Source organism: Sebastes umbrosus, chromosome 23 (genome assembly GCF_015220745.1).
Source record: "Sebastes umbrosus isolate fSebUmb1 chromosome 23, fSebUmb1.pri, whole genome shotgun sequence".
NCBI lineage: Eukaryota > Metazoa > Chordata > Actinopteri > Perciformes > Sebastidae > Sebastes > Sebastes umbrosus.
The window spans coordinates 7,306,602-7,323,796 of NC_051291.1; the positions used below are offsets into that span (position 1 = coordinate 7,306,602).

General features: G+C 40.8%; 2 protein-coding genes across 3 annotated transcripts; one reads left to right on the plus strand and one right to left on the minus strand.

Moving 5' to 3' along the window:
* Nucleotides 1–2,821: 2,821 nt before the first annotated feature.
* Nucleotides 2,822–7,757, minus strand: slc35e3 (solute carrier family 35 member E3). 2 transcript variants are annotated; one of them, XM_037761092.1, is made up of 8 exons: nt 7,491–7,757; nt 5,698–6,164; nt 5,469–5,579; nt 5,305–5,364; nt 4,388–4,486; nt 4,082–4,164; nt 3,330–3,414; nt 2,822–3,229 (listed from the first exon to the last, which is right to left on the minus strand). In XM_037761092.1, exons 2-8 carry the CDS (start codon nt 6,091–6,093, stop codon nt 3,128–3,130), a joined length of 936 nt encoding a protein of 311 aa, XP_037617020.1. In that variant the 5' UTR covers nt 6,094–6,164; nt 7,491–7,757; the 3' UTR covers nt 2,822–3,127. The 2 variants fall into 2 exon arrangements, with proteins under 2 accessions (XP_037617020.1, XP_037617019.1); XM_037761091.1 differs by having other exon boundaries at nt 5,698–6,161; nt 7,491–7,756.
* Nucleotides 7,758–8,789: 1,032 nt separating this feature from the next.
* Nucleotides 8,790–17,153, plus strand: nup107 (nucleoporin 107). Its single transcript, XM_037761120.1, has 27 exons — nt 8,790–8,939; nt 10,503–10,582; nt 10,869–10,964; nt 11,053–11,147; nt 11,331–11,466; nt 11,548–11,651; nt 11,807–11,922; nt 12,024–12,072; nt 12,298–12,369; nt 12,463–12,551; nt 12,641–12,716; nt 12,797–12,910; nt 13,009–13,099; nt 13,211–13,290; nt 13,575–13,634; nt 13,858–14,003; nt 14,123–14,171; nt 14,269–14,338; nt 14,487–14,602; nt 14,705–14,894; nt 14,975–15,081; nt 15,214–15,316; nt 15,471–15,631; nt 15,731–15,856; nt 16,293–16,406; nt 16,605–16,772; nt 16,939–17,153. The coding sequence occupies exons 1-27, from the start codon at nt 8,932–8,934 to the stop codon at nt 17,044–17,046; spliced, it is 2,724 nt and encodes a 907-aa protein (XP_037617048.1). The 5' UTR covers nt 8,790–8,931; the 3' UTR covers nt 17,047–17,153.
* The last annotated feature ends 42 nt before the right edge of the window (nt 17,154–17,195 follow it).

Genomic DNA, 17,195 nt, shown 5'->3' on the forward strand with positions numbered 1-17,195 from the left:
GTATATATATATATATATAAACCATGATTGCAAAATGATGCAGAGGTACAACATTGTTTGGATGCTTTAAAAACAATGCATGTATTAAAATCTGAGTGTTTTTATTACTTTTTATAATCAGGCAATATAATCTATGGTAATTTAGCTCCTGGCAGTGGTGGCGGAAAAATCCTTCACTACAAGTAAAAAAACCTGCATTGTTAAAAATGTTAAAAGTTAAAGTATAATCAGGAACATGTACATAAAGTATTGCACATACAATAAAGTATTGCAAATACAAGTACTCAATGCAGAAAAAAAACTGGAAAAAACTTTTGAAAATGGAGGAAAATAAGCAAATCTTCACATTTGTGAAGCTGGAACCATACATTTTCTGTAATTTCTGCACAAACAATGACTTAAACTATTAGAACAATAGTTACCAATTACTTTTATAAACTGTTGGTTGGTTTAATTGATAACAAAACATCATATTTTATAAACTCTTCATATGTTTTGTGTCTAATAATCTTAATTTGTAAAGTAACCAAAGATGTCTGATAAATGTAGTGGAGTAAAACATATAAAGTAGCATGAAAAGAAAAGACTCAAGTAAAGTACAAATATCTCAAATGTATACTTAAGTACAGTACTTGAGTTAATATACATAGTTACATTCCAACACTGACGATATGTTTACACCAGTAACACAGGTGTGATAGTAGTGGAGTGATGGGAAGTAACTAAGTATTTATTTATTCAAGTAAGTACAAATTTGGGGTACTCGTACTTTACTTGAGTATTTCCATTTCATGCTACTTTATACTTCTACTCCACCACAATGGGAAATATTGTTTGTTGTACTGACTACATTTATTTGCTTTTAGTTACTTTCCAGATTTTACAAAGAAAACATGACAAAAATATGATGTATTATAAATTAAAGTACATATAGAATGTAGTTCAAATTGGCTGTAAAGACAGTACAATGCTACTTATACTTTTACTACTGATACTTTAAGTACACGTTGCTAATAATACTTATGTACTTATTCATAGTGGAGTATTATTATATTGCAGTAATTATATTTTTATATGAGAAAAGATGTGAATACTTCCTCCAGCACGGACTTTATGTATACCAGTAGTAGTAGAACAAGTACTGGTTTTAGTTGTACTTGAATGAAAATTTTCCATGATGGGGTTTTATAACAAATTGGGGAATGTGACTTTAACTAAAGAGCTAAGCTGCTACACTGATCTAATCTATTAAAGTGGTAAATCAAAACAAACTGAACCCACGTAATGTAATTTAATTTAAATCACTTTAAACTGAACTGAACTTTCAGTGGAAACAGAACAGCGTCGATGTGAGGCTGTTTTACAGAAACTCTCTGATTTTCCTCCTCAGGAGACGACTGGTATGTTTAAACACACTCTTTACATTCATTCATCTGAAAGTTCCTCTCTGCACAGCCACTGTGTGTGTGCTTGTGCGTGTGTCTGTGTGTGTGTGTGTGTGAACAAGGGTTGCTGTTGTAGCTTTATTGACACAGTGTTAATGACACACACACACACACACACACACACATACTGTAGGGTGGTACTGAAAGCTTGGAGTCACAGGAACTCTGGACAGAAGAGCTGTTCTGTTCACAGGAAAACTACATTTTAGGAGTGGTTATAATAAATGACACCATGTTCACATGACTTGAATCCATCCAAACAGCTGTAAAGTCATTAAACCAGTTTTTATTCAGCAGAATGTTCAACACAGTGAAGTGAAATGACAATCGTGAAAGCTTTGCTCTGAAGTAGAAATCAGTAAATTCCAGGTAGCTGAGAATCGTCATCACGGCAACAGTCATGAATGCTGAAATGCTGTAGACCTTAAACACTCAGTTTAACACAAGAAAAATTGATTTGTTCAATGAAATGACTGCAAACCAATGCAGTTTCTCCCGTTTGATTTATCAGGAAGTATAGAAGCTAAAGGCCCTGACACATTGTTTGTTTGGGACCGTCGGTGAGCGTCTGTCGACCGAGTTTTTGTGTTGTGTCCCGCATCGTCGGCTGCAGTCTGCCCGTGTCGGAGGTTTTTCGACTGATTCAGCATGTTGAATCGGCGGCAGCGCTCGTCGGTGAGAGAAATCACTCTGATTGGCTATTCCAGTTAAACGAATCAGTGCACGAGAAGAGAAACAGTGTATGTATCATAACAACGGCTTGTATATCTGTTGTCTTCGGTCTTCCAGTTTCCCTTTTTAAATGATGAATACAGACTACCGCTGCCTGCTGGTGTGGAGAGTTACTTTATCTCACGCAAGCGCAGAACGTACGTGCTAACTGGCTGTCGGTTGTAGTGTTTAGGGTGCGTTCAAGTGCAACTTGTCGGCTATGACAAAGGCAACGTGAGGCGATGCAACGTGAGGCCTTCATCGCCGCTAGTTCTTTGATGTCGGGTTGGTGTGTCTGAGCCTTTAAAGCAAAAACGCTTTCTTTAGTATAGACAGGACCTGATAGAAGGTCACTGGACTGTGTTTTTCAACACTATAGTACCAAGAAGCAGAAACACACAGAAGATGATGCACTATGTTATGTTGAGCTGCCATTCTTTTCTGCTTGCAGGAAAAATTATTTTACTAATTATTATTATATAGTTATCATCAGCAGCAGATGAAGGTTTGGTGCATCTGTCCTTTAACTCCACCCACCCTGTGATGACATAAACCTGTAGTCTCCTTTTGATCGGTTACCGAATGTCTCGTAGGTCATCCGATGCGTCAACAGCTCGTAACAAACCGCAGGGAGTTCTGGGAAGAAATGAAGCTGCATCCAAAAGTTGTGCGTGTTCTTTTATCTGCTTTGGATGAAAACAACGATGTCTGATTTTTACTTTCATTAAGTGAATAAAGCGTTTCATTTTCCAGCTGCCGGTGTGATGAGCTTCAGGTTCCCTTAAAAACATCAGCGTTGTTGAGCAAAGAGTGACGTGAAGAGCTGAAGATGTCGTGGGACCATGATGAAAATCTTGACTCCCCTAAAAAAATACTCATACTAATAAAATAAGAAATATATATATAAAGAGTTCTCTGCAGCCAGTGGCCAATGTCAGGAGTCTGTGCAGTTGATTGACAGGGGAATCGGCCTATGGCCTTTGAGCCAGGCGGCTCTTCCCCTCCTCCTGTTCGGCCAGCTTGAAGTGAGTGTACGACAGGATACCTGCCAGAGTGCAGAGGATCCCCAACGCCTGAGAGAGAGACGGGAGGACAGAAAAGAGGAAATTAATGGTTGGTTTGGAGCTAGAAGGTTGTCGGTTTGAATCTTCAGAGCAGCGCAGGAAGACTCACCTGGTTGAGCGACAGCGGGTCGTGGAAGAGCAGGTATCCTCCAATCAGAGTGATGCAGAATTTAAAATGACCAAACATGTTGTAGCTGCAAAGTAGCGTCAGGAGAACAACAACTCATGTAAAATGTAAAATACTTAAATCTAACATCTAGAGTAAGCTACTGAAGACCTCCAGGAACACTTAATAAACCTAAGAACCCTTACAAGACTACCTGAGACCCCTTAAAGACCAAAGACCTCCTCAAGAAGTTCAGTGACCCCTTTGGTAAGATTATAAATCTCCTCACAAAGACCCCAGACCTCCGCAAGAAGACCAGATTCTCCTAAGAACACAGAAACTTTCTCAAGAACTTCTGAAACCCCGTAAGCAAGACTAGGATGCAAAACCAGTTATCTCTTCTCAAAGCCGTCACACCTCCCAGAAAAAACCAAAGGCCCCCACACGGAGACCAGAACCCACTCCCAAAGAAAACCCAAAACCCCTTAAATCCCTCAGACATTCTCAAAAAGCTCTGAAACAAAAAGAAAGAAGAGCAGTGACCAAAGACCAGAAAGCTCCTTACAAAGCTCTAAAACCTTCCCAAGAAGACCCAAAACCCCTTAAATTCCAGCAAACCCAACTAAGTCCTTAAACCTCTTCAAGAACGCCTCACACCTGCCTAAAAGAACCTGGACCCTTACAGACCTGTAAACCCTCCACCCTCGTAGAACCCCCTTCGGAACCCCTTTGGGCTCCCATATATTTGAGGATACGTGACAGCCGAGGTGGTTCCAATGATCCAGTAGATGGAGAGGTTAACCAGGAACGCCACCACAGCCGAGAACAGCACCGCCACCTAGGCAACAAGAGGAGAACACTGTTACCCCGGCAACATGACAATGTACAAAATCATCAGGGCCTTCACAATAAAAGCCTGGAGCAAGTTGCAACAGCTGTTCATAAATTTAAACTTAGCCTTGTTGTAACGCAACACATACATTTGAACTTAGTATATGTATGTGGGTATTAAGTGTGTGTTTTAACATAGTGTTGTGTGTGTGTGAGATGTTGAGTCTGACCAGAGCCGGCAGAGACCAGGGTCCAAATATTCCTCCGTCTCCGGTCAGCGGCTCAAACAGAGGAACGACGCAGAGCAGGAAGCCTGACGACAGAGGAGCCTGACAAGATAGTCACTGTGTTAACATTACTGTCATTACATCACATTATGTATTAATATAAACAGGCTGCTATTACAGTCACAGTACTACTATAACATGCTACTATTACAGTCACAGTACTACTATAACATGCTACTATTACAGTCACAGTACTAAGATAACATGCTACTATTACAGTCACAGTACTAATATAAGAACAAGAAGTCCCCAATCAAATCCCAGGTCAAGGTTAACAAGTCCCAAGTCTCAAGCCTCAAGTTAAAGCCAGCAAGTCACAGGTGAAGTCTCAAATCAAGGCCAACAAGTCCCAAGTGAAGTGGAACAAGCCCCAGGTCAAAACCAAGAAGTCCCAAGTAAAGACCAATAAGTCCCAAGTCAAGTCCCATGTCAAGGCCAACAAGTCAAGTTAAGACCAACAAGTCCCAAGCATAGTCCCAAATCAAGGGGAACGAATCTCAAATCAAGTCCCAGATCAAAATCAACAAGACACAACTAGAGACCAACAAGTCCTAAGTGAATGGGGAGTCCCAAATGAAGGGGAACAAGTGCAAAATCAAGTCCACGGTCAAGTAAAGATCAACAAGACAAAACCAAAAAGTCCCAAATCAAGTCCAGTAAGTCATTAGCAGTTTCACCAGAAAGATAACGGTCAGCATGACTTGGTGATGTGCACTGAGCAGCACCGTAGTGGAGAAAACAAACTGATAAGACTCTCCATCAGGAATGTACTAATGAGGAGTACTATGTGAACCTTGTAATGTTACAGTCACAATATAATTTGCAGTTACAGTATATCAACATCAAATTATAAGTCATACCTGATAGTACAGAAGCTGCATGGAGTTCACCTGGAGCTCATGTTGTTTAGCCCCCACCCACTGAGAGAGAGAGAGAGAGAGAGAGAGAGAGAGAGAGATTTATTTTATTATTGTTAATTTCACAGAAACCACTTTTCATTTCAGTGCGTATATTATTTACTCACCACTTGGTAAAGCGACGTCACCAGAACACCCAGCGACGCAAACACCGTCCCCAGCACGTTGAACTTTACGTCAAAGTACGAGTTCAACATCACCCCTAATGTGATGGGCACCTGGAGAAACAGACAACAAAACCACCTTTTACAGCTTATCACAATGTCTTAAATTACAGAAGAAATAGACAATATTCATCATATTTCCCAGCCTAAAGCTTTATGTAAGATTACTTACCAGTGTCAGTTTAATCTTGGTGGAGAAGGTCTTCTTGTAGTAGGTGGTCTGGATGAGGATGATGACGGGCGTGGTCATGGCTTTAGCCAGCTGGTACGTTCCTATCGAGTTGTTCTGCAGGGAAAGGTTGGTGAAGGCCACGAACCCACAGAAGCTCAGAGCCAGCCACACGATCCTGCGAACCGGGAGGCTCTTTGGAGCGAAAATGTCCATTTTTTGGCAAATGTAGAGTCCAAGCCAGGTGACCACGAAGTGAACAAGGGTCAAGGTCATGTTGGGGAAGCCGTAGTGGACGTAGATCCACTTGTTGATGAAGACGATGCAGATGGAGGACAGCAGGTTGACCAGCAGGCCGGCGACGAGGCGCCTGTTGGCTGATAAATTAAACTCAGCCATGCTTCCGGAAGTCTCTTAGCTTAGTTTACCCCCGCCGAGCTTTGTTCAACTTAGCTGAGCTGTTCACGCTGCAAAAACACAGAAAGTTCATGTTAGACAGTCTCAAAAATCATGGTAAAACTCTAACATGATAAAAAGTAAAAATAAGTCAAAACAGGTAAAAGTAAAAATAAGTAAGAATAACTTAAACTTTAACTTACTTATAAAACGAAAAGTAAAATTAGGTAAAATAAGTACAGTAGTTTCATGTAGCAGCTAGAATACAAAAACACTTATTTGTATACCCACAAGTGTAGTAGTACTTGTGCTACAAGGCAAAATACTTTGTTACAAGTAGAAGTCCTGCATTCATAAGTAAATAAGTATTTTCAGCAAAATGCAGTGAAGGTACCAAAAGTAAAAGTACTCATTGTGCAGCAGAATTTCAGTGTAAAATTATTATATTATATTATTCTAATATTATTTACGATGCATTACTATGTAGGCAGCATGCTCATGCTATAGCTGGTGGATATGAAGCTACAATTAACTACTTTATATACAGTTTGGTGGTGGTGGAAATTAACTAAGTTCATTTACTTAAGTACTGTACAAAAGTACACATTTGAGGTACTTTATACTTATGCACATATTTGTACATATTCCTTTTATTTCTAATTTCTTATTCTTATTTGTATTATTTACTTATATATCTCTACATATATTGTGTCATAAATTGTACCATTATGTACATAATTTACATCTTACATACTTTTTTATTTATATTTTCTTACATTTCTGTGCTATAAATAAAGATACAATAATAATAGATAATATATGATGCTTTGTTATAGACCAAACTACCAAAAAATATATAAAGTAGTTTGTAATAGCTTCACTACCACAGCTATAACAAAATAATGCTGCTTAAATAGCAATGCATCGGAGTAAAATACAATAATATAATAATTTAACACTGAAATGGGCAATTTTTATGACAATACTTGTGTTGTTTGTAAAACTTTACTAGCTGTCACATAAAACTAGTGAAGTAAAAAGTACAATAGTAGCTTTAAAGTAGCATAAAATGATAATTTCCAAGTAAAGTACAAGTACGAACAGTACTTGAGTACACATACTTCATTACTTTACTGTTTTTACCAGCCTGTTAAACATTAATTTTGCAGTTTATAGGGGTTAACAGTAAAATAGCTGTTTTTTTAATGAAGTTTGGCGTGAGTGCAGTTCTATAGAACGAGTAGATAGAGGTGAAAGCGTAAATTTAAGCTTTAATTGAGTGTTTTGTTGTTAGTTAAGATAGTTTTAAGATATACGAGTACACCATAAGTCTGTCTATCTGTCTGTCTCTCTATCGGCCTGTCTTTCTCTCCTTCTGCCACGCATTAAGAAAAGTTTACCCCGGGTTTCCATCTGTCCATCTGTGTCCACTCTGCGTCCTCTCCGGCCAAACAAACACCCCGAGAGTGAGCGTCTCTCTGCGGCAGTCTGAGCTCCAGTTCCCGGCCTTAGAAGCGATGAATCCCCGCTACTGTACTGGAGGATTTTCCCTGTTCTCCTGCTGAATACAGCCGTGATTTCTCTGGTTACAAACCGCCCTGTGTGTTCCTGTTTCCTCTGTGTTTAACGTCGGTTAACGTCGGTGTTGTTGCGCAACAGCGGCCGCTAGCGGACTGGAGGTTGTGTCTAGAAGGTAGCCCGCAAATAGCGAAATTATGAGCTGAGGCACAAACTCTCGCGAGATTCCCAGCTCGATGACCTATCCTAACTTTAACAATTCAAGATCAATGCCTAATCTTTTGGAAAATTATTTGTACTCTGATTATATTATTGATTAATATAATACATAATGCTTCCTGTATTTTAATGTATTATATGTAATGTATTGTTGTTGTTTTTACTTTTTTTCATATCTATTTTCTATTGCTCTGCATGTTTATAAATTATGTCAGTAATTTTATATATTCATATTTTTTCGAGTGACTTTCTAACATCTGTCCAGTGACTACAGATGAAAAATAGCTTTAAAAAAATAGTTTAAAAGCTATATTATTTTTTTCATGTGTGCATATTAATATGTATGTGGTTTTATTTGGTAAGGAGGACGGTCTGCAGGACAGATAATAATGCACACAGTGCACTTTAATAGACTAAGCTACTGGAGTTACCCTGCACTATATTCATTTTTAACAGTCTCTTCTGCACTATATTCATTTTTAACAGTCTCTTCTGTACTATATTCACTTTTTTAAGTCAAGTATCACAGCTGTTACCCTGCACTATATTCAGTTTTAACAGTATTCTTCATCTCCTTGTATTTTTATATCTGGTATATGTTTTTGTACTTTGTACTTTGCACTACTAACTCTTTTACTGCCTTTTTACTAACATGTTTTGCACTATGGAACTGTGATGCTGGAAACTTGAATTTCCCTCAGGATCAATAAAGTTACTATCTATCTATCTATCTATCTATCTATCTATCTATCTATCTATCTATCCATCCATCCATCCATCTATCTATCTATCTATCTATCTATCTATCTATATAATACAGTCACAGGGGACTTTTATATATTTTTTACATTTTCCTGATTATACTTACATACTTTTACTTTGGTAACATTTTAGGTGCAGTACTTTTACTTGTAACAGAGTATTTTATTACAGGTAGTGTAGGACTAGATATCCTCCAGTAGTGCAGTACTTTAACTGAACTGTGGGAGGCAGCAGCTTCCAGTCTGCCGAGAATTCAGAAGAAGAAGAAGAAGAAGAAGTTGAATCCACACGAAGAAGAGTCCTGTTGAGCCTCGTGAAGCGGGAATTAGACAGCCCTCTATCATGGACTGGTAAACAACATTTACTCTCTTTTAAAACTTTAACAAGCTCTTACACTTCTTCTTATATGTGTTGTTCTGTATGTGGAGTATCAGCTTGTTGTTTAGCCGGGTAATGGGGCTACTTTACAGTGCTAGCTGGAGGCTAACAATGCCATTCATTATCAATGTAGATGCTAACAAGCTAATCACTGTGTTTGTGTACATGTTGACATGTTAACTAGAGATGCTAATAACTCAGTCAGTAAGTGGAGATAACTACAGGTAATGCTTGTTATTGATTATCTGAAGGTCCAATTTAATAAATCACAGCTGAACAAACTAGTAACAGAAGCTGTTTATTGTTGTTAGCTGGCAGAACTGCTGAGCATTAACTGTTTATAATGAGAAACATCAATGATGTTGATGAGTAATTAACATTAAGTACAGTTTTTAGGTACTTGTACTTTACTTGAGTGTTTCCATATTATACTGCTTTATACTTCTACTCCACTACATCTCAGTGGCAAATATTGTACCTTTTACTGCACTGTATTTATTTAATAACTTTAGTTATAACTAATACATTATGATGTATTATTATAGATTAAGCTATCCAGCAGCATATAAAGTCATTACAATGAGCTCCATCTTTACCAGCTGCAACATTAAAGTGATGAACACATTGATAATTATAATCCTGTAATATAATATATTATTCTGAATTGGTAATATGGCATAAGTGTTGTCTTTTCCTGGTTTTAAAGGCTACATTACAGTAAAGTGATGTAATTTTCTGAATTTACCAAACTGTTCTAGTTGTTCTATTATTTGTCTTTACCCATTTAGTCATTATATCCACATTACTGAACCATTTGTCCCACATCAACATTACATCCTATATTACATTGCAAGCAAATACAATCCAGAAGAACTACTCAGAAATTACATTTAACTATAATGTTTCACCCCTCAAATCATCATATAATGAACAATAAAACATGAAATAGATGTCACATTCTGACAGAATTTGATTTAGGCAACGTTTCGTATAGCTGCTGCTTTGTGTGAAAACAAAATTAAACACTGTGTAGGAGCCATGTATTTTATTTGTGTTAGGTGTAAGCAGAGGGTGGCCTCAGGTAGCTCATATCTGAGCTCATATAGGCCTTATGCCAGTTACAGTAGGTGCGGCTGATTAGAAGGAACAAACAGTTTTTGACTGTACTCTGAGGACATCATGGGCTCTATTTTGTGTGTATCAGAGGACATCCTGTGCTGTATGTGTCTCAATTTAGAGATTAAAACTTACATGTCTGCACATGTCTAAACAACATTTACCAATTAGCAGCTAGTAGCAGCTAAAAGTATAATACTTTAGTCACTACACACTGATACACACTGACACTGATATACAGTATATGTGTGTGTGTGTTTATGTGAGGTATTAAAAAAAGCCAACTAAATTACAGAAGCATGGTACATGACAGCTTCACCTGTTATCATTTCAAAGCCACATGATACTTTGGGCAGAAGAAGTAATATTTGTTGTATGTATTTATATACAAACATCTACGTGCTTGTCTTACCATGCAGGGGTCAGAGTGATCTGCTGTCTCCGGTGGTTCGAGAAGATGAGGTGACGGTCGCTGCCCGCCGGAGGAAGAAGGTGGCATGTATCCTTCAGCTGAGAGAGCGAGAGAGAGAGAATGTGTTTAAGTAATTTGAAGAAATTTTTAACATTTTATATACTTCTTGACAAATAAAAATCATCGCTAATTGTATTTCTAGGTTAAATAATGAATGCACAAATACAAAAAAAGGATTTTTTGATGGTGGGAAACCTGTGTGATGGTTCCACCCAAATAAATATCTGTATATGTGTAACACTGCTTCATTACCAGTATTCATTCATAACGTCAGAACTGTCAGTCTTGTTGTTTTCCTGACCGTTGGTCTCAGTCCCGTCACCCGGCAGCGGCAGCCCCGTCCTTTCCACGGCAACGCCAGCCCGCTCGCTGATGAGGAACACTCCTGCTTCACTGTACAGACAGGCTGGTAGGACACACACACACAAACACACATCAAACATCTCCATATTTTACTGAATCCCCGATCTCACCTCACGTCTCTTCTTCTCTCTCAGTAACTCCCAGAGTTCCAGATGTTTCCGCCATTTTGGCTCCAGGAGGTCGAACGCCTCGATTCACACACACACCCAGAAACGCACTTAACAGTATGGTGAGACACAAACAAACACTCACACACACACATAACATACCAAAAAATATTTTTGCCACCTTAAAAAAGTTTTTCAAAGTAACCAGACTCCATTGGGAAAATAAACTGTAATTTTCTCGCAGGCAGAAAAAGTGAGACGTTACGTGACACGTTCAGGATTAACTTAATTGTTTGTGTGTCTAGAACTTGGATGACAGTGATTGGACCAACAGCATGTACATCTCTCCTCTTTCTGGAATGGAGAACACCAGCTTCTTCACAGAGGACATCACCAACCTGAGCTCAGCCCTGCTAAAGGAGGACGACCCCGGCGAGGCCGGTGAGTGAAGCAAAGGCACCCCAAGCCTACTCTGTTACTCTACAGTGTCAGTTTACAGAACTTTTTTTTTTATCTTTTCAGCGGCTGCCAGTCTTTTCCCAGAATTCCTTTCGTCCTTTCTGAAACACTCTTCCTCTGCGGTATTTGAGCTGCTAGAGGACTACCAGGCACTCTGCCAGGACAAGGTAGGCTTTGTCTGTGTTTGTGTGTGCTTGTTACCTTTGGATAGAGCCAGCCTAGATGTTTCCAGTCTTTGTCCTTCAAAAAAAAAAAAAAAACAAGCCCCTCTAAAGCTCCCTGATTAACTGACACTCACCTTCTCTCCATCACCATGTTAAAGGTGGACGTGCTACAGTCGGTGGTTCTCAGAGCGGGTCAGAACAGTAAGACAGCAGGAGTCCGCTGGCTGCTGCAGCAGGAGAACTGCTCCTGGAGACTCATCACGTCACTCTACAGGTAACCTGTCCGGCTGATTGTACATGTGCTGATCTCTACTGATCTGTCTGGCTGGCTGGGTGTCCTCTTGTCTCTGGTTGATCACCTGTCTGTTTCTGCAGGGACCGGGTCCAGTTGGCACTGGAAGACGATATCATGACAGACGTAGTGGTGAGTGACAGTTTAAGAGACTTTCAAACACACACACACACTCTTAAACCTGCAATAATTATTTTGGCCACTTGGGGGAGCAGAAACAAGCTGTGAACACAACATTAACATATCATCACCATTTAAGTTGAGATGTTGAACTTGTTGGCAAACAGCTACGTATTTATATTTTAAATACGTATTAGAGCTACGGAACCACATTAGCATTCGTGTCTCTGTGTGAAGGTTCCCAGTGAGAGTGAGAAGGTCGTGGTGGAGCAGCTTTTCCAGCGGGACGCCGTCATACGACAGAGTCAGGTAATAAACCAGCAAAGACAATCTAACAGTAATCATTCTGGATTACTAGGACACAACATGAATTGTCTGCTAAACAAAGTTTTTGTGTTGCAGCTGGTCGTTGATTGGCTGGAGAGCATTGCCAAAGATCAGATTGGAGATTTTTCTGATAATATCGAATACTACGCCAAAAACGTCTGCTGGTGAGTCTGTTTTTAAATATCACCTCTACGGTTGTGTGATGTATTCACATCATCAGTGAGCTCCTGCTGAAGTAAAATGTGTATTTCAGGGAGAACACTCTTCATGCTCTGAAGCTGAGGAGACAGACCGGCACCGCCTTAACCATACCTCTGGTCACTGAGATGGTGAGGCCTGTTACCACGGCAACAATCCTCATCCCTAGTGTTTCTGAATACAGAGATAATGTGTGTTTGTTTTTGCACAGGACCCGGACGCTCCTCTCCGGCAGCAGCGCCCCCTGGCTGACCTGGACAGAGAGGACGATGCCCGACTGCTGAAGAACCTGTTCACCCTGATCAGAGCGGGGATGACTGAGGAGGTAGAGAGAGAGAGAGAGAGAGGGACAGACAGACGGGGAGGTAGAGGGACAGATTTGGGTTCATACTCTGATTGTTTTGTTGTTTTGTGTGCGTGTAGGCTCAGAGGCTGTGTAAGCGCTGTGGTCAGGCCTGGAGAGCAGCAACTCTGGAGGGCTGGAAACTCTACCACGACCCCAACAGGACCTCAGGTAATCATATCTGACCCCAATGTGACCTTTACAGTCTGTTTAGTGTGGACGCTCATGATGCTCAAAGACCCGTCACCAACCCAGAGTTACCTCTTCATCTTCTCTTTGCAGTGAGCGTAGAGCTGCAGGCTGTTGAAGGAAACCCTCAGAGAGGAATCTGGAAGGCCTGCTGCTGGAGGATGGCTGAGGAGGTACAACACACAAAACTGTGAATCTGATACTGTGTACAGTACACAAATAAAACCTTGATAACACAACTAAATATAGAGGCTATAGGTAACCTCTCCCAGACAAAATATCCCCAGTCTGCGTGGTGAAAAAGCAGGATCTTACTTAAGACACTAGAACTGTTGTGTTCTTCAGAAGTACCTGAACAAAATGGTACATTTAGTGAAAAGGCTTCAAAAGGAATAAAACATTGTACAATGTTAACCTGCTGTGTGTGTTTGTTTGTTTGTTTGTTTGTTTGTTTTAGGAGCAGTTAAACAGATATGAGAGAGCGATCTACGCCAGCCTGAGTGGAAACCTCAAACCGGTAATATAGTTTGTATTTCTCTCTTCACATGTGTGATTAATTCTGTTTTTTGTGCATGTTATTAATGAGGATTTATTAATTTCTGAGGCTGTGCACAACCAACGCTCCAGACAGACGTACACAGGATAAGCGAAGCAGCCATCATGTGCATGTGAACACAAAGTTAAAAGCAAGTATATCTCCGCATTAACTGTGTGTGTGTGTGATTGTGTGTGTGTGTCAGCTCCTGCCGGTGTGTGAATCGTGGGAGGACTGTGTGTGGGCTCACTTCAGAGTGATGGTCGACTCGCTGGTTGAAAAGGAGCTGATGTCATCGGGTATGGCCCACCAGGAAGTGGAGACGCTGCCGCGAGAATACTTGGAGGCCAAGTACGACACACACGCATATACACAAATATATATATATATATACACAAATGCGCAGTAGTAAAATAAAGTAATTGTGTTACTAGATACTAATAAAATCACAATACTATCTCTCTCTTCAGTTGGACGATGGAAAAGGTGTTTGAGGAACTTCAAGCCTCAGAGACGAAGGTGAAACTTGCACACTAACAGAATATGATTGATGAGTCACATGACTGAACACACACACATAAAACCAGCTTTTTTCTCTCTCTGTGTGTTTGTGTAGAGGGTGTTGGAGGAGACAAGAGAGCATTACCACGTCATCCAGAAGTTTGTCATCTTGGGAGACCTGGACGGTAAGACAGCTCTGACCTCTGAGGAGGAATCAAATTAAAGACCTGCAAAGGAAGTTAAAGAAAAATATGTATTATTAATATTGTTGATACTGTTGAACCCTATAAGACTACTCCTATCCCTAAACCTCTCCCTCTCTGTCTCGCTCAGGTCTGCTAGAGGAGTTTTCTGATTGGCTGACAGTCTCTAAGCCCCTCCCCTCCCACCTGCTGCGTTTCATGACTCACCTGCTGCTGTTTTTCCGCTCTCTGGGTTTGGCGCTGAAGGTAAAGTAGACGAATTAGACATCAGAAGCGAGCGTTGTGTTTATTCATTTTCAGGAACAGTTCAGTCAGACGTCTGCTGACCTGTTTGTCTCTCTCTCAAAGGAGGAGGTGTGTGTGGATGTCATGAAGGCGTACGTCACACTTCTGATTCGGGATCAGCAGACCGACCTCGTGGCGAGCTACGTGAGCCAGCTACCCGCCGAGCTCGGCATAGTTCAGTACGCTGCTTTCCTGGAGACCGTCAACCAGCCGGAGCTGCGCCCTCGCTGCCTGCAACTCGCCACAGATGCCGGTAAAAATACTGAAACACATGCACACACTGACGACAACAAACATTATTACTGAGTGAATACTGACCTATTGTTGGTGTAGGTCTGGATGTTGCCGCGATAACCAAGCTGGTGGTGGAGACTGTGAGGGAGAGAGATGAAGCCGAATTTACACATCACAACCAGACGATGGAGATGGGAACTACAAAGGTAAGAACAGACTAAAACTAAATACAAAAAGTTCAGATTTCATTGATGAAAACTCTTTTAAATGTACATAGTTTGTTAGTTTGTTGTACTGGTAGAACTGGGTGAAGTTACTGTGACGTTGTGCTCTGATAGGACGACCTGAGAAAGATCGATGTCATTGATTGGCTGCTATTTGACCCCGCCCATCGAGCCGAGTCTCTAAAACAGTCCAACGCCATCATGAGGAAGTTTCTGGGTATGTTTTTTGTGTTATTTATTCATCACAACTGGAGTCTGTTGACGGGCCGTTACGGTCACACGAGCCTTGCATGTCGTAGCGGCCCGTCTCGAGTCTCCCGTCACTGACAGTGATAACCATGATGCATTGCGTCTGTCTGTGTCTCTCTCAGCCGTGCAGAAACACGACGCAGCCAAGGCGGTGTTCTCTAAAGTCCCAGAGGACTCAATGAGGGAGATTTACTGCCAGTGGTCAGGGGTCGGTCAGACCACGCCGCTACCTGCTGACGACGAGAACTCCATCAGAGAACACCTGTGCATCAGAGCCTACCTGGTCTGTCTCCTGTCACCTGTGTTAATGTTATAAATAGCATCAATACTGATTTGGCTGTTAGTTATTGAGCTAAATGTGTCTTTTTTAATGGTCTTACAGGAAGCACACGAGGCCTTCACTGATTGGTTCAGCCACAGTAGCTCCGCCCCCCAGAAGCCAGCGCCGGCTCCCGAGGCCAAATTCACCGAGAGGGTAGCCAATGAGATGAGAGAAAAGGAGTACCAGGTATACACACACACACACACACACACACACACACACGGTTCCTATCTATAGATAGTAAATAATTACTCTGATTCATTTTCATCAAAACAGCTTATCTAGAATTATGAAGAATACTATAATATTCGGGGTCTCTGCTCAGTTACCAGTGGTGGAAGAAGGGGCTAATATCCTTTACTTAAAGGAATACTTCTCCCACAAAATGACCATTAGTATATCAATTAATCACCCCATGTTACCTTTAATTCTTGAAGAAAACTTTTTCTGTCATACCGCTACGGTGAACGAAAAGTTTTTTCAAGGCAATTCAAGGTAACACGGGTTGAGATATTGATATGAATGGTCACTTTGGGGGTGAAGTATTCCTTTTAAGTAAAAGTACCAATACAACAATGTAAACATACTTGTTCATATGTAATTCTCTGTGTGTGTGTGTTAGGACTCCCTGTCTGCCTGGTCTTGTCGTCTGGACGTTCTAACTGAAGACGTGAAAGAGAGAATCTACAACGTGCTGCTGTTCGTAGACGGAGGCTGGATGATTGACAACAGACAGGTAACCGTTTACGACACGGAACGTGAACTGTACCGCAGGAACTTCTTTCTCAGGGGACCAAGAACCTTTTTGAGGAATTAAGGAACTTAACCAGTGTTTCAACCGAAGGAATCAGAGACTGGATTTAGTACACGTACGGAAGTGATTAATTGACACGTTTGATTGGTTGATAAATGGATTGTCTGGTTGTGTTTTCAGGATTCGGAGCCAGATTCAGAGCGCAGCCACCAGATGGCAGCGTTGCGCTCTCTGTGTCTGCCTCGCCTCAGCTTCCTGCTGCTCAGCGTGCTGCAGAACTCCTCCAGACACCAGGAGGCGCTGCGGCTCGCTGACATCATCTCATCTGACCAGCACCGCCTCTACCAGGTAACTAAAGCCACTTTAATCATCCTGTACTTTGAGTTACCTCACACTACATGTTTTATCTGCATGTTCTTTTTCTTTGTCTTTCTTTATCTAAGTTTTAGCATTTTGATAAATATGGATCCTGTCATGATTTTTATGGTCTGTTTGTTTCTCTCCACAAATTCAGGTTTTCTCCAGAGAGGAGCTGCGGAGGTTTCTCCAGAAGTTGAGGGAGTCGTCGCTCGCTCTGTTGGACCGAGGACTCGACCCGCTGGGCTACGAGTTACAGCCATAAACACACACACACACACACACACACACACTGAGCAGTGTTTGAATCACTGTTGTTTTTTTGGATTGTGTTAATCTTTTTTGCAAAATAAAAGCCTGTGTTTTCTTGTAGTTTTTCAGTGTAAACTTTATTTGATGACGTCCTAATAATGC